Source organism: Podarcis tiliguerta (assembly GCF_965153285.1).
Source record: "Podarcis tiliguerta genome assembly, chromosome: 5".
NCBI classification, from domain to species: Eukaryota; Metazoa; Chordata; class Lepidosauria; order Squamata; family Lacertidae; genus Podarcis; species Podarcis tiliguerta.
The window spans coordinates 75,133,698-75,157,257 of NC_139538.1; the positions used below are offsets into that span (position 1 = coordinate 75,133,698).

A 23,560-nucleotide genomic window follows, 5' to 3' on the forward strand; every position below is an offset into this window, starting at 1 on the left:
CTAAAAACTCTCAGCACCCTTAACAAACGACAGTTCCCAGGAGTCTTTGGGGGAAGCCATGACTGTTAAAATGCTTTAGCATTGCTTCAAATAAATGGGGCAGATGTGGCCTAAGTCAGACCACTGGTCTGTCTAGCTCAGTATCAACTGTATAGACAGACAGGAGTCACTGCCAACCCTACCTTGACATGCCAGTGTTTGAACCTGGTGTTTTTTCCATGCAAAATATGTGCTCAGCTGCTAAGACACGGCTCCTCCCTACCATATAACTGCTTCATCACCTCATGTCTCCCCAAGTTCCAAAGTGGGCAAATGTCCCAAAGCCAGGCCTTGTTTTAGCTTCCAAGGAACCTCTCAGCTCAAGGTCAACACAAAAGACAGCTGCCTCAATGGTGCCTTAACACCCCATCTGTGTGTTTTATTAAGCCAGCAGCAAGCTGTTTCTGTTGTCTTCTGTTCTCAGAAGTCCATGCATCGCCTGACGGGTTCTTTCCTTTCCTCGCCACCTGACACATCTGGACTGTACTTCATATTTGTTTGCTGGCTTCAGGTGGCTGTTTGCTCTCTCTGCTTTTTAAAATTCCGAGTCAAGAGATGAGAGACATTAATGGCCTGTCCAACGCTGCATTAAATGGTGAGCAAAACACGCCTCATTTACTAAAACACACTAGTTTGGCAATACGATTGCTAGAGTCAATACCGGTGATCCCGCGAACGGTAAGTATTGACACAAACTCTGCTGGCTGCATGACTGGATTAGAAGAACCACTAAATAAAGCTCGGCTCACCACCATACCAGAACGGGGAAAGATGGCTTAGTGGTTTTTAGTAGTTTCTTGCATTTCATGGTGTACCAATTCTGTTAAATAAATCAATAAAAAGGAACAAGTTTGGAAGCAAGTAAAGTAATATGCACAAATTGCCTAAAGAGGGTGTACATACAAAAGACTGTTAAGACTTAAATGAATTAACCAAACCTATGCCATTTAGGGACGCGGGTGGCGCTGTGGGTTAAAGCCTCAGCGCCTAGGACTTGCCGATCGAAAGGTCGGCAGTTCGAATCCCCGTGGCGGGGTGCGCTCTCGTCGTTCGGTCCCAGCGCCTGCCAACCTAGCAGTTTGAAAGCAGCTTCAGGTGCAAGTAGATAAATAGGGACCGCTTACCAGCGGGAAGGTAAACGGCGTTCCGTGTGCTGCGCTGGCTCGCCAGATGCAGCTTGTCACGCTGGCCACGTGACCCGGAAGTGTCTTCAGACAGCGCTGGCCCCCGGCCTATAGAGTGAGATGAGCGCACAACCCTAGAGTCTGGCAAGACTGGCTCGTACGGGCAGGGGTACCTTTACCTTTACCTATGCCATTTAAGATACTGCATCTATCCCATGAATGGTGCACAAAGGAGGATAAGGGGCCTGCACAGAGACATCTGAGCACCAGTATGTTGTGTTCTTGGAGGCCTAGGACAAGGAGGAAGGGCCTTGGTTTCCTATACCCTTTTTCGAAGGATGGTACTTTGTAAATAAATGTTTAGTGCAATAGAAATGAAATCCATATGCCAGAGCAAAAAATCAGAACGCAACCTTTGAGGACACTTCTGCAAAGGCAGGAGTAGCCAATGTGGTGTACTTTGGTGTATAATGTGGTGTACTCTATCCAACATGACAAATAGTCGGGGGTGAAGGGGAGTTGTGGTTCAACAACATTGGAAGGGGGGGCACCACATTGATTACCTCAGTATTGTGGATACACAGGCCCAGATACGAACGGACATTGGTGCCTGTCTCACACAACTGCCTCTGTGTTGCTCTGTGCTGACGTGCACGCCATTTGCTCAGTTATTTTCCACCGAGATTCTATTCAGAAGGGATGAGCATTATTCCCACTGATGCAGAAAGAAAACGCTTGCTGAGACACACCTCCCACCTGAGAAAGGCAAAGAATTTGGCATTTTGACACGTGCCTTCAGTTTCGTTTATCTGGTCTTAAAATGCTAAGCCACCTGAATGCTCCACCTATTGAAAATATTTGCCCAGTGAGCATCAAGGTGGGGGGGGGGGGTGTCTTGGTTTGTATATAAAACCAGCATAGGCTGGAGACACTACAGCAGAATGTTTAGAAGGCTGATGTTTTAAATTTGGTTAAGGACGGAAGCTGTTGAAAACAACCATGTCTGGAAAGCAACCATGTTTTAAGGGCTTCACTCAACAAGCTGAAGGGACTGTGCAGGATGCTGGTAAGAAACTCTATCATCTATCTATCTATCTATCTATCTATCTATCATCTATCTTGGTTTCACTTCAGATGCCCAATGAAAAGGAGTTTTGTTCTCAGGGCTGGTTTATACATTCTCAGTAGCATCAAGCTTCCGTCCTGGTCTCTGCTTCTTGTAAACCAGAATGCACCCCTCTGAAAAAGTGTCTTGAAGATTGAAGACACTTCCAACTCTATGATTCTATGACTCTAGGAACCAACTCTTCTAACTCTATGATTCTACAACTCTTTGGCATAGCAAGTTAGGCTGCATCCACACAGCTTTTTATTCCATTTTCACAAAGTTTCCTTATCTGATAATTTCCACACTTTATGCAATCTTTCCCACAATGTAAAAGCCACTTCTGCAAAAACAGCGAAATCTAGCAGAAGTTTAGTGTACATTTCCAGGTTATTTGGCTCCGGGGGGGGGGGGGGGGGCAATTTTACAACCAGTTAACTCAGCAAATTGCAGGAGTTCTGTGTTGTAGTCTCCGGTGAAGAAATTTCAGGCAGTATTCAAGCATACAGTTTTTTCTACCATATCAAATTTAGCACGACATGGTGGTATATTGAGCAACAAGCCACAGTTCCATAATGCAACAGGGGAGGCAGTATAAAAGAAACATTAAAATCTGGGGTAGAAGTGCTAGTATTATAATTAGGATTGTTGGTATCCGTCTGTCTTGGGAGACAATGGAGGAGTGCGTCTTTGGGGGTGATGCCAAAATATTGGAAGGTTACAGTGCCTGCTGTGGCTGTAGAGACCGATACAGGAGAGACATGCTTTGTTGCAGCTGGGGCAGATGAAGGTTGTGCTGCTGAATGCAGCCTTAGACTTCTATAAACAAGCTGTTGTTGTTTTTAAATGCTTGAAGGAGGCTGAATTTCATTTAAAAAAAAACCCCCACCCATGTGCAGTCTGAAGTGGAATAGTCGAGGAAGAGCTTCACCAAAGAAGGGTTAGCCCTTCAGCAACAGGGATCTAACAATGGCATTTCTTGATTGACATTATACGGTCTGCTTAATAGTCCTGAGCGTTAAAGTGGATGCAGCCTACTTTTATTACGTTTATTGCATTGTCTCTTGCCTTTCCTCTGGAGAGCTCAGAACAATGTGCCCCACTCTCGATTTTATCCTCATGACTATGCTGCAGGGGTGCCAAGTTGACTAAAATTGGGGGGGGGGGGCAAGTGAGCCCCACCCCACATAAATGATCACATGAAGTGGCACACGCAAACCATTTGAATGGCAATGCCCATCAATTTTTTTTGGGGGGGAGGCCCTCAAATATTTTATGGAGGCCCCCGAAAGAACCTCAGCCCCTAGGAGTTGGCTCTTATGCTACGCTGTAAGATAGATCAGGCTGAGAGATGGAATGGCAATGCAAGCATCAATGTTTGTTTGTTGTTGTTGTTGTTTAGTTGTGTCCGATTCTTCATGACCCCATGGACCAGAGCACGCCAGGCACTTCTGTCTTCCACTGCCTCACGCAGTTTGATCAAACTTATGTTAGTAGCTTTGGGAACACTGTCCAACCATCTCGTCAGCTGTCATCCCCTTCTCCTTGTGCCCTCAATCTTTCCCAACATCAGTTAGGGGAGTGGTGTGAGCCAGCCATCACTGTAGTACGCTCAGAGGAATGATGAGATTTCTTTTCTGTACCAAAGTTAAATAGCCTTTCCTGCTCGCCCCATTACTTGTGATGTCACTGCTTTCCTCTCTCCTAAAAACAACGCAATTCTGAAAAACATGTACATTCATGTCCTCAGATGCCACTGATCTGCTAGGTCACAGCCATTCACCCAGGTGCTGTGATAAGGAAGATCTTGTTTTTCCTATGATATCTATGTACTCAGCGTGCACTCAAAGAACATCTTGTTATTGTCTGCTGATGCGTGTCTGATAAAGTTATCAATCTGAACCACGAGTCTAACCTCATGATGCAGGACCACACAGCTTGTGGACCCACCAAGAGCATCTCACAACCCATCAACTACAAACGGAAAATGTGCCAGGGATTCATTAAAACCCTTTGGGGGCTTCTGCATGCATGCATGGGGCTGCAAAAACACACCATGGATACCAGATGATCCTCGAGTATTGCTGATGTTTTCAGCTTGGTGGGGGTTACACTTTGCTAGGGGCGGGGGAGAAATGTGATTCAGATCAGATTAAAAGGTGAGCCAAACTGATTTGCACTTCCTGAAACAATACACGAACCGAAATGCAGCCATCCTTCAAAATTTGCCACTTCTTCAAATTTTGCAACACAGTTCTCCGGTCAAGCAATATGTACAAAAATGCCTATGCGATTGTAAAGTGTACAAATAATATATGCATTGGTGAAAATAATGCACAAAAATGTTATATAAGGGGGACTGCTTGTGAAAATATGCATATTAAGCAAAATTGCATTCGAAGAATGTGTACATTAGGCGAAATCACACTAAAATGGTGAATTATCATGAGGACTTTAAAAAAAATTGCAAACTGATCTCAAAATTTCTACAAATTTTTACAAATGAACTGAAGATGGGAAAAATTAGCAACTGAAAGAACCCAAATTTACAGATTTTCTCACCCCTACAGTTTGCACAGGTTTTATTATAAACTGCTCTGGGAGAAGAATACATCCTGAAAGAAACCTATGATGTAAATAAAAATAAAATAAATATTGCCCTTTGATTTTCCTAGTCCCTTTCCTTTGTACAACTGATTTTTTTACTATTAAATAAATCTGTTTTTTCCTCTTTCTTGCAGTAAACAAGGTGGGACAGGCCACGCAGCAAGTTGTGGACCAAGCTACTCAGGCGGGTCAGAAAGGTAGGACTCAAAATTGCTACTAGCTTAAAAGCAGATTGTCAATTCAGAATGATCTGTGCCTGTTCCATTTATGATATGGGTATACAACCCTTGGTAGGTTGCATAAGGTCAGCGGTAGCCAAGCATCTGCTTTGTAAACATAACGCCTTTTCCCAGGGGAACTCTGAAAATTATAGCTCTGTGAAAACGGCAGCTGACTCAGTCTTTGCCAGTGTCATCCCAATGAGGAAGGCGCGCACACTGGAATTCTGCCAAGTGCAGGGAAAACGCAGCAACATCACAACTGACCTCAAAGCAAGATCCCATCCCTAATCTCTGACTGGCTAGGGAAAGGGGAAGCTGGGGCATGAGAAGTCAATGAATATTAAGTGGGCTATTCTGCTTTTACAGGCAGTGGTTGTTCAGACTGGGCAGCACATTGAAGCTACACATTAGGAACCAAGTGCTTGGGAAACCCCAATTAGTAACATCCTTCCTTCCCTTTTTACAGCTGTGGACCAAGTGTACAAGGCAGCTCAAGATGGTGTGACCGACCTCGAGAAAAAAATTGGACTCAAGAAATGATGGCCATCGTGATATTGAAATCAGACCAAAGAATGTTTGGCATCCTCAGATTCACACTTCCCTCTTCCATTCTGTCGTAATATTTATCCTTACGGAAAGCATGAAATATATTCTCTCCACGCCCCCTTTTCTGATTTGTAGATTTGCAGTCCAAAGAAATGAAAGAAAAGGATCATATCGCCACCTTCCTTCAGAAGGAAAAACGTGCCAGATTTGGACAACTGAATCGTCTAACTGCCTAGTCCGAGGCATTTTGGCACCTGTGATTGTCATATGGCATGAAAAAAGAGGGCTGCCCCCGAGATAAGATTTTTATATCCCCTGCCAGTCTCACGCCTCATTCTTGTAAAGACAAGACATCATACTACCACCAGTATATCAGGAGTCATTCCAAGGATGGAATTAACTCACCTTTTGTCTGCTTTCTCAAAAAATAGCTGTCAACTGCCTGCCCCTGGGCCAAATTAAGCAGTACGTTTATGACCCTCCTAATTTCCAATCCTAGAGGCGAAAGAGGAATGGAAATGAGCAGCATCAGTGACAGAGGGATTTTGGCAGGAAGCCATTTCGGTAGTTAAGGTGTGAAGCTTTGTGCCATGCTTCTACTCTCTTGTTAAAGTGGTCCCCCTCTGGCAACACTAGTTGTTGACCCAGAAGAGAAGGGATTTATTTTCCAAAGTTATTCATATTGATTTTCCCTGTCCAAAAAATTGTTGGGCTCCAGGAGCCTGCCATGTAGTGCATTTCTTGGAATGTTTCCCATTGCAAGAAAATGTGGGTTGGCAATACAGCACTGCACTGTTAGCCCTCCACCCTATAGGACCACAAATAAACTGCAATTTGCCATCACTACTGAACAAATAACAATCAATGTGCAACTTTGCTTGTCTTCCTGAGATCTGAACAACTGCACTGTGCATAGCCAACCTGCACCTCGTGTGCACTTCTGCACATAATGTCTTTTACCACTAAACCTGTGAAGGTTTTCTGGTGGATGTATTTTGAAATAGATCAACTCCTTTCTTGGTCGTTATCTGAGAAATGGGCTTCATCTATATATAGTTTAAAACACAGTAGGTGGAATGGTTTCTAATGCTGTGTTAGTTTGCTCCACCACGGAGCTAGAGGTGTGCAACCTGACAGTGCAACACTGCATTGTGAGTTCTCCAAGCAGGATCAAACAATCAGAGGAACTACCACCATTTCTGATACGCATTATCACAAATGTGCAGAAAAACCCATTGCCACCTGGGATCAGTTTTTGAGATCTCAACAATTGTACTGTGCACTTCCAGGCTGCACTATTTTTAGTTGAAACAGACTGCTTTCTTTAGCAGAGTAGTCTGTAATTGTATTGAAAACTCTGCAGTGACGCAATGTTAAGGCAGTCATAAGAATGGCTCTTAAGGCAGTCAATGGCAACTTTTGCAAAACTGCAAAGTTTATTGAGGAGGGTGCAGGATAGCAATGGAACACTGTGTTGTTCGCTCTCTTCCAAGCAAACACAATCAACCAACCAACAGGTCATAGCAATACTCATAAAGCATAATTGTTAATGCAGAAGTACTATTTGTTGTTTTACCTTTCATGTCTTTCCTTTTCTTGACTTGAATGTTAATAATAAATATGCATGACAATTTGAATTCTTTGGGTGCTTACATGTGACTGAGCTCTATGCTGCATCTCCCCACTATGGGAGTTGACAGTAACTTGCAAGGATAAAATCACAGGTGAATAAGTGGTTGTCCAAGCCACCCAACCCTCCATGCCTACCTCCTTTCACTGTAGGGGCACTTTGAGACTGGGCATCATGTGGCATGGAGCAAGGAAGTCCCTGGTTTTATTTAAACCACACTTCAGCCATTCAACTCCGGGTTATAGGGCAGTATATAAATTTAATAAATAAAATAAATTCGGCACGGCGCAGGAGATCCACTATCAAGATATAGCTTCTTATGGATCTAGCTAGCTGAATTATACTGAGCAATTTTGCCCAGAATCATTTACTTTTACTGCCAGCAGCTCTCCAGGGTCTCCAGCAGAGATCTCACCCATCACCTACTCCCTGAGCAGTTACCTAAAGAAGCAAGGGGTTGCGCTTGGGCCCTTCTGTATGCAAAGCAACCCTTCCATCCTGAACCCCTGGCCTACCTGGCAGCAAGTCAGTCCAGGGTCAATCCACGTGTCCGAAGCACAGTCCCACAAAAATCCTGGAGCATCCAAGCTGAGGTCTATCAACATGGTCAGTTGAGCAGACACAGCCCCTCAGCTTTGCTTCTCTTTTTGCATGCTGATTGCAGCATCTGGGCTTGACGAGGCATATGACCCTCACCTGTTCCAAGCCTACTCCAACTAAGGAATCACACACTGAGAGCTAGCGAGCCTCACCTGGCCAGTGAGGAAGCTGGGTTTGGGGCCCTGGCCTGCCTCAGCCTCCTAGAGTGCTGCTGCTCCCTATGCCTCAGAGCCCACCGTGTTCATGGAGACAGGGGCCTCTCTGGCTCTGGTGATGGGTCCTGCTGCTCTGGTTCCTGTGCACTGGCTCACATCCTCTCATCATCCTCCATCACCCTGTGAGTACTTCCTACATGAACCTCTCCTTCCCCATCCCCAGCTTGCCCTGGTATGTCCCAGTCCCGGCTACACCCCTCGCCAGGATCCTCTTCCACCTCCCTGTTGTCCTGCCAGTTCATGACACCTTGTATGCCAAAGGTAGGCCCTTAGATCTGCCAGTCTTTTGGTGTATGTGTTTTTCTTTGAATCAATCAATCAATCAATCAATCAAAAACACCTTCAAAGCAGCCCTGGCGAGTCACCATTCTGATCAGAGAAAGGGAGATGGAGCGTCAACATTTTCCCTTTGCAACATTTTGTCCATCTAAGGACTCCCCAATCTGATATTTGCCCCACTGCAGGTGGGGATGCTGGCGTACAAATAGCAAAGAGTGGGACAACCTGGGCAGGGCCTTAAAGCCAAGGATGGAGTTTGAGCTGGATGCATGATGCGATGGGGACCCAGTGCAGGGATTGGAGGATTGGTGTGAGTGACGGAGAGATCAATTCTTTTCAGAGGCAAGTTTTGGGTTAGAGGTTAAAAGACTAAGCTGTGACAAGGGAAGGCCAGAGAGCCACAGCACACACCCAAAATGGTAAATCTGCATCATTTATTGTGGTGCAAAATTTTGAGATACTTTTAGACAGGTTATTATTTTGTAATGCCCAGGACAAATAGCCCCGATTGTAACAGACCCAATTTCCCCCCTCTGTGTGGTATACAAAGCCACTGAGGAGAAGTTCACCCATGTCAATTTCTCACTCTTTGACCAGATCATCGTGTGTGTGATGATGCCCTGCAGATTCCACAAACAGCCTCAGGTTAAGCAACACTGATGCACATTTTCGCATAACATGTCAGTGTTACTGCAGTTTCTCTTTCCAGCCACGGTGTGGAGTAGAAGCCTAAGAATATAATTCTCAGGGTTTGCCGTGTTTTCTTTCCACAGCTTGTGAAGCAGTGCATGCTGATGTGAGAGATTAAGGCACATGTAGGAACAAGACAACTGACCACAGTAGAATGTGTTTTCTAAGTGCACAGTCAGCCCAAGGCATTCTGCTAGGTAGAGCAGTAAATGGCAGTTCCTCCCTTCCTAAATAGGGAAGCGGGAAGAGTACAATTCAGTTTGAATAGAAAGGCAAACATACCTAATCCGTGCTTCCCAAAACAATACAAGAACCAAAACACAACGATCCTTCAAAATTAACACAACTCAATTTTGCAGTGCAGTTCTCCACCCAAGCAATGCTTACAAAAATGTATATATTTGGGGGGGGGGGAGTGAATAAAAATATGTGTATTACTGAAAATCATGCGTTGTAGTAGGGAAAGCTCCTTCAGAAAATGTGTACATTAGTCAAAACTGCATATAAACATGCATTAGGATAAATCTGTAGTAAAACACTGGTGAATTTCCATTTTTCAAAATCCGTAAATCGGTGCAGAAATGTGGAAAACTGAATTTAAGATGAGAAAAAAGAGAAATTGAGAGAAGTAAAATGGACAGATTCCTCTATTCCTATTCCCAAATCAAGGTGCAAAGTACGGTGTTACCTCAGTTTATTAACTTAATCTGTTCCGGAAGTCCATTCTTAAACCGAGGCGCACTTTCCCTAATGAGGCCTCCCGTCGCCAGTGCCCTTCCACCCTTCGGTTTCCGTTTGTAGACTGAGGTAAAGTTCGTAAACCAAATTATTCGTAAACCGAGGTACTACTGTATCTGAACCAAGGCAAGATATTTGGGCAGCTAGCAGAGCCCAAAAACCAAGCAAGTAGCTCTCGCTTCCCTGACAGTAAAAAGAGAGTGGTGAAAAATCAAATAACTATTGTTTGCCCTCTCATGACACCCAGAATCATGTCTGGGAGCACTCATTTTGCCTAATGGTCGGACTGGGTCCCAGCATCACCACAGAAGACAGCAGCTAGGTGCCTACTTCAGAATGCTTTTAGGGTTTTGGGGGGGGCAGGGGATGTCATTGTTTCAATAATAGTGCACGACACAACATGTCATTGACATAATAATAGTGCATGAGTGGTGGGCTTATTTTGGATCACCCACACAACATTCTGCTGTACAGTGGTACCTCAGGTTACATACGACTCAGGTTACAGACACCACTAACCCAGAAATAGTACTTCAGGTTAAGAACTTTGCTTCAGGATGAGAACAAAAATCGTGCTCCGGTGGTGCGGCGGCAGCAGGAGGCCCCATTAGCTAAAGTGGTGCTTCAGGTTAAGAACAGTTTCAGGTTAAGTACGGACCTCCAGAACGAATTAAGTACTTAACCTGAGGTACCACTGTATTAGCTGTTCTGTGATGCTTCATCCCATACAGCGGCAGGCACTGAGAGAAATGACACTTGTCAAAATTCTCCCTTTTTTTTAACACTTAAAAGGCCCTTATCACCACATCCCATACCAAGCTGAGCAGATATGCTGTCCAATATGCATTGTAAACACGAAATAAAACTCTTCTCTTCATCCAAAACTGTAGAAATAATTACTGATGCTTGTCAACTGCCACCTTAAGAGACTGGGAGAATTGCTCTTTTGGGGAGTGAGTAGGGCTATTTTTCTAGAAAACTCACCATGAGCACCTCCCTTGTTTTCTTTTAATGGCAATGGCGCCCACCTGAGAGGTGCTGGAACTGAGTTCCAGTGAGTTTTGGCTGGGGGAAAAAGCCTCATTAGATCTTATTTCTGAGTACCGTATTTTTCGCTCTATAGGATGCACTTTTTCCCCTCCAAAAATGAAGGGGAAATGTGTGTGCGTCCTATGGAGCGAATGCAGGCTCCTTGGCTTCAGCGATAGCAACAGGAAGCCTCCGAAGCCAGAGGCTTCGTGTTGCTTTCGCTGAAGCCTGGAGAGCGAGGGGGTCGGTGCACACCAACCCCTCTCGCTCTCCAGGCTTCAGGCAGCTCTCCGCAAGCCTTCGGAGTGCAGCAGGAGTTGCCCCCACACTCCAAAGGCTTGCGGATAGCAGCCTGCAGCCTGAAGCCCGGGGAGTGCAGCGTCAACTCCCACTGCGCTCCCCGGGCTTCAGGCAGCTATCCGCAAGCCTTAGGAGTGTGTGCCCAGCCCCGCATGCTCCAGGAGTGGCGGCAAGGCTGCATGCAACCTTGCCGCTGCTCCTGGACCTGTTCTGGGGACTGGGTTCGGGGAAAGCTCGGGCTTCCCCCGCCCCAGTCCCGCGGCTTAAAACGAAGCCAAGACAGCGAGCAGGATCCATCCCGCTCGCTGTCCTGGCTTCTTTGCTCTTTGGGGCTGGGGGGGGGATAATTCTTTTTTCTTTATCCCCCCCTAAAAACTAGGTGCGCCCTATGTGCCCTATGTAGCAAAAAATACAGTATATTATTTCTGTATTAGGAGTGCACTGTTAATGAATGCTGAATTTTGAAACTGTGGAAGTATGGGGGGGTTTTCTTCTCTTCTCCTCCCCATTTTTGTCTTTAGGTATGAAATGTGCATTTTGTCACTCTCAGGGCATCCGATTGCCATCTGGCAGTACACATAAAACTAGAAAAACTGGAAAAGGTTAAGAGGCTGTCTTGCCCGTCAGCCTACCTCAAGGACTCTTAAAAAAGCATAAGCTGTTGTTTTAGTGATATGGCATGTTGTCTGGCTGGCTGGTACGCATACCTAACATTGCCTAAAAGTGTACCTTGGACACCATAGAAAGCAACATAGAAAGCAAGCATCAATAAAGAGCAATGAAACTTTGGGTTCTGAGAACAAAATGCCTACCTTCTCATAGGTATTTTTAATGTTATTGAGATTTCTAGTCTTTTCCCCTGTCTCAAATCCAAGACTTGCCGGAGGAATGCATGTGCATAGAATGTAAGGTGTTCAGGAGACAAAAATAGCTTCCCAGTGTGAAACGTAAGATACATTTTACCACATGTATTGGCTATTGTTCCCCAACCCCTCAGCCAATGTCCCCACCTGAACAACCCCTTAACAATTGGGTTCTTCTATATCTGAAAACGGGGGGGGGGAGATGGTGGTACTACTGGAATAATCAATCTTTGATTGATGTGCAGCCCACCAACCCAAATAATAGATTTGGTATAATTGGATAACCTCTTTTTGACTTCTTGGATAGAAAGAAAAAGGTATGAGCCCAAGATGCCCGGATTGAACATTGGGAAAACATCAGCGGAAGGAAAAATAAATGGATACTACTCTGGACTGAACATTAAACTGCTGAATAGTTTTTACCTTTAGGAAGCTTAACATTTACCTGAAATATGCTTCCTTTCATTTCCCACCCATTAGCTCTCTAATTCTGCCCTCTGAGCACCTGAGAACAACAGATTCAGAAATAAGGCTTCTATGCTAAAAACCATTTGTTTGGCTTAAGCCCTGGCACTAAAAACCAATGCACCAGAAACTGAGAATTGGCAGGCAGGCAGGAAGTGATTCACTGACTATGGAGCACTTTCCATTCTATGCCTGCAGCTTTGTGTCTGGAGCAGGAAAAGGGTGAGGTATCCTGGTAACTGTTTCTGCCAGCTGGCTGTTGCTGTCAGAAACAACCAAGAGTTAGAGATGGAAAAGTCCATAGACTTCAACTGGCTACCCCCATGGGCCAGTTTGTGAATGGTGAGACTTAATGCAACCAAAGTAGTTCAAGAACTCTGGAACAGTGGCATAACTGCAATGAGTCATTGCCCATCCTCTTATACATAATGCTCATCATCTTTTTTTCAGCACCATCTTCCAACAGGTATCACCTGTCACAGTCCCAACTCTCCCATCACACAAGTGGTACCCTTGACTAGAATGGAGGCGAGAAGTTCATCACATAGCATTGTCACAATGGTGGATTGTGTGAAGCCACTCATTTGCAAAGGCAGAATCCATCTGCCATACAATGAGCCTCAGCACAGGAACATAGGAAGCTGCCTTATGTGAACACCAGAGTCGAGACTATTGGCCCAGTCTTGTCTACTCTGACTGGCAGCGGCTCCCCACCAAGAGGTTGTGCACACCTGCTGTTACCTGGTCCTCAGCGGAGAACCTTCTGAAAGCAAAATATTGTCTAACGCAGAGTGATCTCTTTCCTTCCCTGGAGGAGTCCTTCCATCCGACGAACCCAACTGAGGGCATTTTCCAGAAAGGCAAAATTCAAGCAGGTCGGCACACTTTGTGATCCACCAGACTGAACATGGTTTTGTCGGTCACAGATCAGAGGCTTGCCTGGTGCCATTTTTGCACTCTCAGGTGTGCCACAAAAAAACAGAAGGCTGAATTAATCTCCTGCACAGCTGCATCCAGTTTGGTCACAGGTTTTTGATTTCAAGTTTATGTGCTTTCAAACACAGTAATTAGTATCTTTGGACTGGTGTCATTTCTCCCTTCCCATACATTGAAATTTACCGTTATTCGGCCTTATAAAACCTCCGGCTCTTCTGAAAGCCATCATTATGGAAACGTTTCATAACAGCAGGCTGGCCAGTCCAGTCCACAACCACTCTTGTTTTGCAGCTGTGGAAAACTACTTTGGTTTAAAAAAGATTTTAAAAGTGCCAAACCCCACCCTCTCCCTTGCGAGGAAGAATACAGTAATTCCAAACATCCCTCCACTTCCTTTGAAGTCAGGAGTTTGGTGACTAACAGAGCTCTGTGGGTTTTTCTGGATCCTAGCTGGGAGGAGTTTGCCTGTCTATAAGAGCCAACTCTTTGGGAAGCAACAAAACAGGGCTGGACTGCATTTGAGAAAGTGACAGTCCGTCAACCGATTGGGGATCTACAAATCAGGGAGCAGGAAATCTCATCCACACAAAAGCAAAAATGTTTAAGCTGAATCTTGAAGATGAAGGAAAAGGACTGACCGGGATGGCTTCCCAGGTTGCAGGTAAAGACACTGAGGTTATGTCTTTGTTCTTGTAAAACCACCAGTCTATATTCTACTTTTTCAGTCACAGAAAGATCTATCCTTAAGTAACGCCAACATCAGACTTGGGGTGGGTTGTTGTCTTAACAGCAACTTGATGTGCAGGTATTACTATCAATTTATTCTCTATGCTGTTAATAGCTTTGAGGTGAACGACCTCTGTCTGAAACCCTTGAGTCACAGGAGTCCAGAAATGCACTAGGCTTGATGACAAAGTAGTCTGATCTCATGTAAGACAACTTTCAATTATTTTACCTGCTGATCATGCTCCAGTGTAATAGGAAAAAAGGCTGCAAGGGTATTAATTGCACAAGAGCAGATCGGGTCATTTTTTTCTTGGTATGTTAGCAAAGCACCCTGGGACCTATTTTTATTTTTGTTACCATATATGTTCAACTTTCTTCTTCTGCCTTAGTAAGCCTCTTTGGAATACGGTGGGGTAAAAACCAAGCATGAATAACTTGGATTTCATGAGAAGGCACTTTGGATCTTGCCTTTCTGAGAAAATACCCCTCCCCACAAAATTAATGTCTGTATTTTCCCTACAAGGGGGGATGGGGGGTGTACCATACAGCAATGCCCACATGAGTTTAGCAAGGATTTGCGGGGGGGCAGAACCTCAGTTAGATATGTATTTTTATTGATTTCTATTGATTTAAGGGGGGAAGCTGCCCCTCCCTGCCTACGCCCATATTTATTTTACAATTGAAAATGGAAACAATGGAGGAAAAATATTTTCTGGCATTGTAGAGCTTTAACAAAAATGTGTGAATATAATTCAAAATACCTCAAATTGGATTTATTATTTATAGATACAAAAAAAGGTTTGATTTTTCTGTCAAGAAATGTACCGCCTACAGTAATTATCCTGACCTTTAAATAAAAGTTATGGAAGGGCATGGGTCTAGAAAGCCAAACAAAGACCCCTCTGTTTCATAATTGCTCAGGTTTTCCATGCAAGTGTTTATGCCAGGGCTTGTAATCAAGGCACAAAACGTCATTTTAGGATTCCAAAATAAAACTCATTATATAAACAACAGGGTTTGCCAACTGACCCAAAAACAGCCTGGCCGGCAAAAAACCAATAGGCAACACTTTCTGCAGTATGTGGCGAAATATCACCAGCTATTGTCTAGAAATCCAGCTTCTGTTCAAGCTATTGCAATGGCTTGCTTGAAAAACTGGCAGTCTTTCTAAAGAGTTTGGATGGAGACCGTAAATTGCTTTTTCTCTCCGAAATGCTGGATTCGCTTTTCTTTTCTTTTCTTGAGCTGGACTGCTGTGGCCAACAGAAATTCCATAAACGGAGTTTTCCCAACCTGCCAGGAAATGCTTCAGCTGAGATTTTTCTGCTTTGGTCAAAAAGCAGTTGGCAAATCTTCTGACCCGGGGCAACATGGAGGATTTATGCAAGTTCCTTGAACAGTGTGTTTTCACTACCACAGAAATGCAAAACTGAAATGCATCTTAAAATGTTAATGATCTCAGACATCAGCTCATCAAGTTACAATTAAGAGTGACCAGCTAGGATAGGAACAGTTCTGATAGACTGATGAAATAGCCACTGCCAGGTGAGATACAGAAGAACCAAAAGCAAATAAATCTCTCAGCAGACCTTGTGTAATAAGCTATGTTTCTCTTCCTGAAAATGATTTACGACAACATGTGGGATCAACAACAAAATGTTGCATTGTGAACTGCTCCTGTTACGGATTTTAGCCAGCCAGTGTGTCTTCCAGGATTCTGTTCTATATAGTCTTTCCCTCTGGATTTCTATTTCCGTCCTCCGACAGCAAAGCCAGCATGTTGACCCATTAAGCATGCTCAGTTTTTACTGGGGTCCTCCTCCACTCTTCTAGGTTTTTCCTATATATTTTTTACCTTCTGCAAACCTTGGGAGTCCATAAAGGCTTGCTGATACCTCCATTGTGTGATGGGGTAATGCTTTTTGGCTATGTAAGAACCAACTATGAGTTTGGTATTAATATGTAAGATACACCATTCACGTGCTCGGTACAATTCAGAGAATTGTAAATTTTCTATTTCTGTGATTTATTCTTATTTTTTACTTGTAGTTAATTCAGCAGGTCAGGCTGTGCAGAAAGCACTGGACCAGGCTACAGAAGCTGGTCAGAAAGGTAAGGAGGCATCCTTCTAATAACCTGGGCAATTCTCAAAATGTGTGGTACCTGGATGGCTTATACATGTAGAAAAGACTTGGTGTATACCTTCTAAATTCAGATTTCCCCCACCCCTCCAGTACAGACTTAAGTGGGGAACAGTTTTTCTGTTCCAAATAGTAAATCTGTGTTCAAGTAACTGGTATTATAGGGTTGCCATACATCCAGGAATTTCTTGACATGTCCTTCAGGGGTCCTACATACCCATCTGGGGGAAATTTTACATTTTTAAACAAATGTCCTGGGTTTGGGAGGGGGTTTGTGTGTGCGGACTGCTCTGGTTCATACTCGGGCGACCTGGGCGGCAGAGGGGCTATCGGGCGATTGCCCTAAAAAACGCTCTACAAGTTTTTGTGTCCAGATTTTTACCTCTTTAAATATGACAACTCTATGTATCAGGAGACCGAAAACTCAAAAATCCAATTTAGCTCTTTTCCACTGTGCTAAATATTACCTTGAGCCTGCCCAGGTGGCTAGTGTTCAAGTTAGCAGCCTACACAAAAAGCATTCTGTAGCTCCTTTCCAAGCTCAGTCAGAAAAGCACACACTTTGCATGCAGATGTCAAGTGTAACCCTTGGCAAATCTAGCTTAAAAAAAAGGTTCATGTACCAACGTAATCAGAAATGCCATTGGTGGAGACCCTGCAGAGCCACTGTCAGTCAAGCGCAGACAATAGTGAACTAGATCTGAACTGCTGCAAGCCAGCTTCTTCATCTGGTGAACGGGTTCCTTAAACAGCATGTAGACTTTCCTTCCCACATGCACACTTGCACTTCCAATACAGTCCTACATCTTATGGAAAAAGCAAACCACATATGTAGTCAGCCATTGTCTCTCACCTCCTTAAATTGTTTCCCTTTTTGTTTTGAAGTGGTAGACGACACCTGCAAGGCTGCACAGGATACTGGAGAAAAGGCTGCACAAAGCCTAACAAGCCAGGTAACTGCCTGGGGCAAAGCCTTTGGACAAAGCGAAGAACAGAAGAACGTTTCAACTTAAACCTATACTGTTTTCTCTTATTATATATTTAATGGACCAAAATTATTCAGGTGTTTGGCATATATTCTTTACACCTTCATTAAAAGTGAAGCTATAAATCCCTATACATTTCATTAAATTAATCTTTAACAAGGTGCATTTTTTTTACATGGTGGTTCAATATGACTGTATTGAGAAGTGTTCATGAGATTGGTTTCGCAGAAGGTGCTAGGGCGTGTTAAGTGGGCATATACATTTTATGCGAGACTCGAGTGCACACATAAGCATGTAGGCACACACATAAAATGTAATATGTGGCTTTAACTATGCATCATCTAACTAAATACTCCTCAGGTCCCACACAACATTCTATGTGAGTGGGGGACCCTCCCCACCCCACTGTGAAGATCCTGTGTGCAAAGCTCAGATGAAACTCCAGTTCATTAAAACTATTTAGAAAAACTTCAAAGTTTTGAGGGAAACTATGTATTAGCATGATTATGCCACACAGCTGTAAGAGTTTTGGCTGGACGAACTAGGGAACTGTTGGTCACTGGCAAGAAATGTAGCAGTTTGAAGTGGAAAGGGTATAAGAACTGAAACATTAAGGGGGAGGAAAGGGTTCAGGACGAAATGCAAAGTTTAAGGAAAGGGACAGTTCAGAAAACTCAAGGGACTGTTCACACACGTCTGCTCAACATTTGATATCTATAACACCAAAAATAGTTTGCATACGCTGAACAGCCGTCAGGAATAAAATGCATCAGTAACTCCTTTGTAGCATCCCAATTCAAACCAAGGAACGTTTACACATTGTACAAATTTGATTACCAGTACTATGAAAGATGCATGAAAAGTTCTCTGTCTAATTCCAAATCCAGCTTCATTCTATTTACACTGAACGTTTCAGCTCTCGTGATGTTGCGAAAAGCTATGAAAAACACAAACCAGCATATGTTTGGAAAGGTCAACTTTTAATAATTGCTTTTGTTACCATGTTATGTCATGAGTTACAAAGTCGCTAGAAAAAAGCATGAGTTCTGGGAAGGCTTGGGTTTGGTTTTTTTTAAAAAAAACATTCATATTCATTACATAAATACACCTGGCACTTTTATAGGACTCCTCTGGACAAAATACCTATCAAGAATCCTCAAGAATCCTCAAAACTGTGATCGAGTCCTGGCTTCAAGGCCCTCTCTGTATTAAACTATTTATGTTCAGAATATGCAAACCGCCAAAAAAAAAGAGAACAAAGTCAGCATGTTAGGACACTACACAAAGTTTGTAGTAGCAGCTTGCCTCCTTGTTGCCAATGATTTAATTGTTCATTGAGGCAATAGCTAACGCTAAAAGCTCTCAGACAATAAAACACAACTGAGTAAGAGGCTACACAAGTTCTTTGGACTACCTAAGATTATGCTCAAGTACATGTCAATTCTTATTTTAAAAAACAATTTTAATGAATATGCTGCGATAAGATTAAACACAAGAGATAATTTCGCTGGGTGCCTGTACAACAATGATACTGCTTCAGCTTATAAAAATACTAGCTCCCGGAACCCATCTTTTTACGTGCACCTTGCAGTGCTTGAGTAGAGGATGAGTACATGATTTAAAGGCATCCCTGTAACAGGAGCACAGATTATAAAAAGAAACACACATTGCCTAAGGGGAACCAGGTATATGATGCTGCTAAGTGTAAAAATGAGAATCCTATCAAAGATATTCCCTGCAGGAGGCCCGTTCTGTCGCTGATAATGCCACCGCATTGATCATCCAAGGCCTTTATTCAAAGTGCCAAAGCTGGGGGAGTTATTGTTTGAAAACCAAAGTGCATGAATAGTTGGCTATTTGCTCCAATAGCACACACTCGTGTGATCTGAAGCTTTGCTAGGTTGCTTATTGTGGCTAGACCACAGGTTCATACAATAAAAAGGTACCTTTTTTAAAGTTTCATGGCAAAGAATACTTAGAACCTCCCCCCTTCCCCCAAAACAAGTGCATATGAACTGGTTATCTTTAGATATCTTTCGGCATGAAGCACTAACCCCCAGATTTATTTATTTCTTTAATGATGAAAGACTAACTCAAACTGAAGCCAACAGAGAATCATATCCGCTATAGTTAAGTGAGAAAAGAGGGGTTTCTGTGGTTATATGTAAACTTGAAATACGCTTTCTGAAGAGGGTATGCAACAGGGTGCCAGACCTTGGCAGATGACTATCCGTTTATGTGAAGGTCACGCCAGCTTCATTGTACACCTTGAAGACTTTCTCAATTGCATTGACGTAGGCAGCTGTTCTCAAGTCTAGACCTAGATTGTACTTCATAGCAGTACGCATGATTTGCTAGAGAATACAAAGATGTTACAATGTGAGTACAAAATATTTACTGAGCTCTTATTGAATACACATACAATGCTAATATTGATCTGACTTATATTAGCACATACAATGCTAATATTGATCTGATACTGAACAAGGAATATAATGCTCCTTAATTAGTTGGGGCTTCATATTCATTTTCTAAATGGCACAAGGTAGCCAATAAAGTGGTAACTGAATACTTCTACAATTTATTAAGCACAGGGACCTACCCATTCTTTCTAAATGTTGGGGCATTGACATTCAGCTACTCTGATCCTGGAAGAGGCTGAGAGGCACACCACAGAACTGATGACAGAGCAAACCGTTTTAAGTCAGCTGCCGTTCCAGACAGATGGTAGAAATGAGGAGCTGCCTCAGTGTATTCACTCTGGTTTAGCTGAGACAGACAGTGCAATCATATGCATGTACACACTCTGCTCAAAAGGGCTTACTATTGAGCTTACAACAGGGAACAGGGCAGCCTAAGGCAACACTAATCAGGTACTTCACCAGGCAGAACAGACTCCACTACTTGTTGCTATATTTATAGGTAGAATATTTTTTTTGCTAATCAGCAAGTTAGAAAAATAATAGAGTTCATTTAATGTTCTGTGTAGGTTACCCAATGCTGATCAATGCAACCCAGAAACTGGAGCGAGGAGGAACAATTTCACCCTATTATGTGTCTCTACAATTTACCTCTGGAGATAAGGTGTCAACACAAGTTAAAGCTTCCACGTTACATAATACATACCCTAGCAGAACGCTCCATGGTGTAGGCCAAACCAGAATGGACAATGTCTTTTTCAGATGCACCCTATATTGAAAAGAATTGCAATGAGTAGTCAGTCTGAAACCAGCCACAGACCCCATTTTGTATTTTTTTTAATATTAGTGCTTAAGGGATTGATATATTATGCCACTTTTTGTATTCCCCTTTAACTCCTGGATAGAAAGGGAAACTAGCCAAAGCCAAACCAACCTAAATGTGTTTAATTTAACAGTTTATATTCAGTTGACATACTAACAAGGCTATTCCCTCTGGAATTTCTATTTAGGAAGCCAAGCAATAAATTATCCCGGATGTATATAACATGCATGTAATTCAGTACACTTCAGAGTACTGTGTCAGTAAATATTCAAAGTTGGACAACAATTATGGGAAGCTGCAAATTCCCAGCCTGTCTCTATGTCCCAGCTGCAGGCCTTCCAGGACCATTAAAAGGAAACGCACCTTCGTGGTGAGCAAGACGGTTCCCCAGTCTATGTGGATGCTGCACAGAGTATCCAGGAGGACAAATCGGAGTCAGATCTACTCTGCCGACCCCACCCTCCAAGGTCTCCACAATACATCCCAGGTCAGCCCATTCATCCACAAAAAAATCATGGATAAATCACTAGCATTAATTAACAGCACTACAAAGTCAGAAGGCACAGTGAAACAACTACCAGGAACTTGTGGACAGGGGAGAAGTTTGCTATGGGGCATGGGACGCAGGTATCCATAGTCTCATCTCCCACAGTGACCCCCATACACTTTTGCCAACTGTCCCATTGCCTGTGATCACTGGAATGGGGCACTCACACTCTTTCCTGTTCCCCAATGGAAACTTTGCCAAGGCACACAGTACCATGGTATCAATTCAAGCATAACAAAGTACACAGAGTCGATAAGCACAAGAGCATCTTGCTGCATCTCTGTGTCAGCACTTTGTCAAACGTTCAGGGCCCCCACTCTATCTCTCACCTAGAAAGTGCAGTCCTCCCACCCCATACTGTGTTCAATATCTTCCTTGCCTTTCCTCCACACTAGTCAGAATACATTCATCTGGGCTGGTACCAAAAGGAAAGCATCAAGAGGTAGTGCCTTACACTTGTGTGACCCGCCCCCTCCAAAGTAGAGACCCATTTTAGGGTCAACCTACTGGTAACCCACCAACAGCAGCCATACTGATGTGGTCTGACTTTTAAGTTGTTTCAATCTAGGGAGTCTGCCAGCTCCCACCTCTAGTACCCAGCTGGGGCTTGTTACAGCACGACATGTTCAACATGAGCTGCCATGGACTAACAAAGATTGTGGGTAGGTATAAAAAAAACTGCATTTCCCCTCCAAAATTCAGCAACATCTGGAACTATAACCCACTGAAAGAAGCTAAACAAAACACATATTATGTCCTTCATACTATAAGTAGTGAGGTATTTTACTCTAGTCTGTTGTGCCCACAGATTGGTTTCTCTCTTTTTTGCAATAGACATTCATCAGGTATGCAATGAGCAAAATCTTGCAGCAGCTACTTACAGATATTCTATCCTGGAATTCTGCAGTAGGCACAACTGGAATACTTCCACCATGTTTCCCAAACTTTCTTTCCAAGCTTTCCTGGACAGACACTGAAGGAGGGAGAAATAAATAAGTCATGCTGCTTTCCTATGCATGATTCTTAAATGAAGCAAGTTTCAGTCCAGACAGTTACAATCCAATTCTATGCCTGCTTATTCAGAAGTAAATCCTGCTGTATTCAATGAGTGTGCAGCCCTGGCTGACTCAGAAGGCAAGTTTCAGTAGTCTCACTCAGAAGCACTTGCTTTGCTACTTCTAAGTTTCCTATATTTCAACTGAAGCAATTCTGCTGCAGGAAGACAGAACTCTGAAGCAATTCAAAGACAGACAGCTGGGTGACGAGACTTCTAGATTAATGCAAAATGTATCTACTTCCACTTTTAAGATGAAATTTGCTTTTCAGTATTGCCAGACACTAATCTATAAACTTTCACTATAGAACAGAAAATCTGATTCTCCAGTATTATTAATTTGTATTTACATAGGGGTTTTTTTGGCAATATTATTCTATGTATTGCATTATGCCATACAAAAACAAGTTCTGCTAAAAGGTTCTGTCAGAATGTATCATAAACTAATTCACAAAACTTGAAATCTTCTAAAGAAAGTGAGTTTGTTATTAGTAGATGGGATGATATAATTTATTACTGAATCTGCATAAAGTGTGCAGTACTTGTTATACTTACTTAGCAAGTGGTAGTTTGAGTCCCTTTCATATTTAAAAGTCAAGCGACCATAGCTGACGTGGTTCAGGTTCTTCAGCCACTCAAAGTAAGACACAGTTACACCACCAGCATTTAAATAGAGATCCTGAATAGGACAAGATTGAAAGGTTTTGTGTGTGTTTTTGGTAAGAAAATGCATTGTAGGCAATGTAAAGTCTACTTCAAAACTGCAAAATATGGTAATTTGGAAAGGTACGCTTTGCAACAGACCAGTGGCGTAGCGTGGGGGGTGCAGGGGGGGCCGGCTGCACCGGGCGCAACATCTGGGGAGGCGCGCTCGCACTCGCAGCTCTCTGCCCCTACCGGGTTAGGGGGCGCAAATTACTTGCCTTGCCCTGGGTGCTGACAACCCACGCTACGCCACTGCAACAGACAGAAATTGTTAATATCATGAACTCTAGTACCACTTTGTAAAATGAAAAATAAAGCTGGTTGAAAAATCCAGTTTAGCTGCTATTACAGATACCAACACTCATTGAGCATAACACACTTCATATTGGGTTCAGTTGCTGGGTGTCACCTTTGCAGCTTCTTCCATCTCATCTTGACTGCATTTAAATTGGGGTGGGGGGTTGAAGCAGAGGGAGCTGAGGAGGCAGCAGTCAGAAGCAGACCTTGGAGGGTATAACATCTTTGCACTGGCTGCTAACATGCTACGGGCACAGGCAGTGCCAGATGGTGGTTAAGTGCCCCCCACCAAAAAAACCCCAAGGTGGTTTCTTGCACCCCATTGCTGGACTCTCTCATAATGGATTTTCAGATGTGAGCTTTCCCTTCCATGACATTGCCACCTGTACTACCCCTCATGGGGATTTCCCCCCTACTCCTAAAATCAAGACGATTGTTCAGGCATACCTCCTGCAGCTGTGCAATGTTTGATGT

At 43.4% G+C, this 23,560-nt stretch overlaps 2 protein-coding genes and 2 long non-coding RNA genes across 5 annotated transcripts in view; 2 read left to right on the top strand and 2 right to left on the bottom strand.

Annotated features, from left to right (window-relative positions):
* Window positions 1–423: 423 nt before the first annotated feature.
* On the bottom strand, window positions 424–2,847 carry LOC310677351. Of its 2 annotated transcripts, none has more exons than XR_014511114.1 (3): window positions 2,341–2,847; window positions 1,727–1,919; window positions 424–567 (listed from the first exon to the last, which is right to left on the bottom strand). It is a non-coding gene; the product is annotated as an uncharacterized lncRNA (long non-coding RNA). The 2 variants fall into 2 exon arrangements; XR_014511115.1 differs by having other exon boundaries at window positions 424–570.
* On the top strand, window positions 2,029–7,279 carry LOC310677325. The gene is made up of 3 exons (XR_014511064.1): window positions 2,029–2,229; window positions 5,010–5,072; window positions 5,563–7,279. It is a non-coding gene; the product is annotated as an uncharacterized lncRNA (long non-coding RNA).
* A 6,498-nt stretch (window positions 7,280–13,777) lies between these two features.
* On the top strand, window positions 13,778–17,403 carry LOC310677319 (uncharacterized protein). The gene is made up of 3 exons (XM_083440151.1): window positions 13,778–14,048; window positions 16,163–16,225; window positions 17,140–17,403. Exons 1-3 carry the CDS (start codon window positions 13,985–13,987, stop codon window positions 17,265–17,267), a joined length of 255 nt encoding a protein of 84 aa, XP_083296277.1. The 5' UTR covers window positions 13,778–13,984; the 3' UTR covers window positions 17,268–17,403.
* A 798-nt stretch (window positions 17,404–18,201) lies between these two features.
* Window positions 18,202–23,560, bottom strand: part of GLUD1 (glutamate dehydrogenase 1) — a gene marked incomplete at its 5' end in the record, with an annotated part of 34,246 nt that continues 28,887 nt past the window's right edge. Inside the window, 4 exons of the mRNA XM_083440078.1 lie at window positions 18,202–19,594; window positions 20,367–20,429; window positions 21,912–22,003; window positions 22,640–22,763. Coding sequence (XP_083296204.1) covers window positions 19,475–19,594; window positions 20,367–20,429; window positions 21,912–22,003; window positions 22,640–22,763 — 399 coding nt within the window. The 3' untranslated portion in view covers window positions 18,202–19,474. The remainder of the gene's footprint in view (window positions 19,595–20,366; window positions 20,430–21,911; window positions 22,004–22,639; window positions 22,764–23,560) is intronic.

Bases quoted from the DNA above. Each gene is read 5' to 3' on its own strand.
- LOC310677319 (XM_083440151.1), top strand. From the start codon at position 13,985: ATGTTTAAGCTGAATCTTGAAGATGAAGGAAAAGGACTGACCGGGATG. The intron at 14,049-16,162 runs GTAAAGACACTG...TTTTACTTGTAG, and splicing joins GATGGCTTCCCAGGTTGCAG to TTAATTCAGCAGGTCAGGCT. The intron at 16,226-17,139 runs GTAAGGAGGCAT...TTTGTTTTGAAG, and splicing joins TACAGAAGCTGGTCAGAAAG to TGGTAGACGACACCTGCAAG.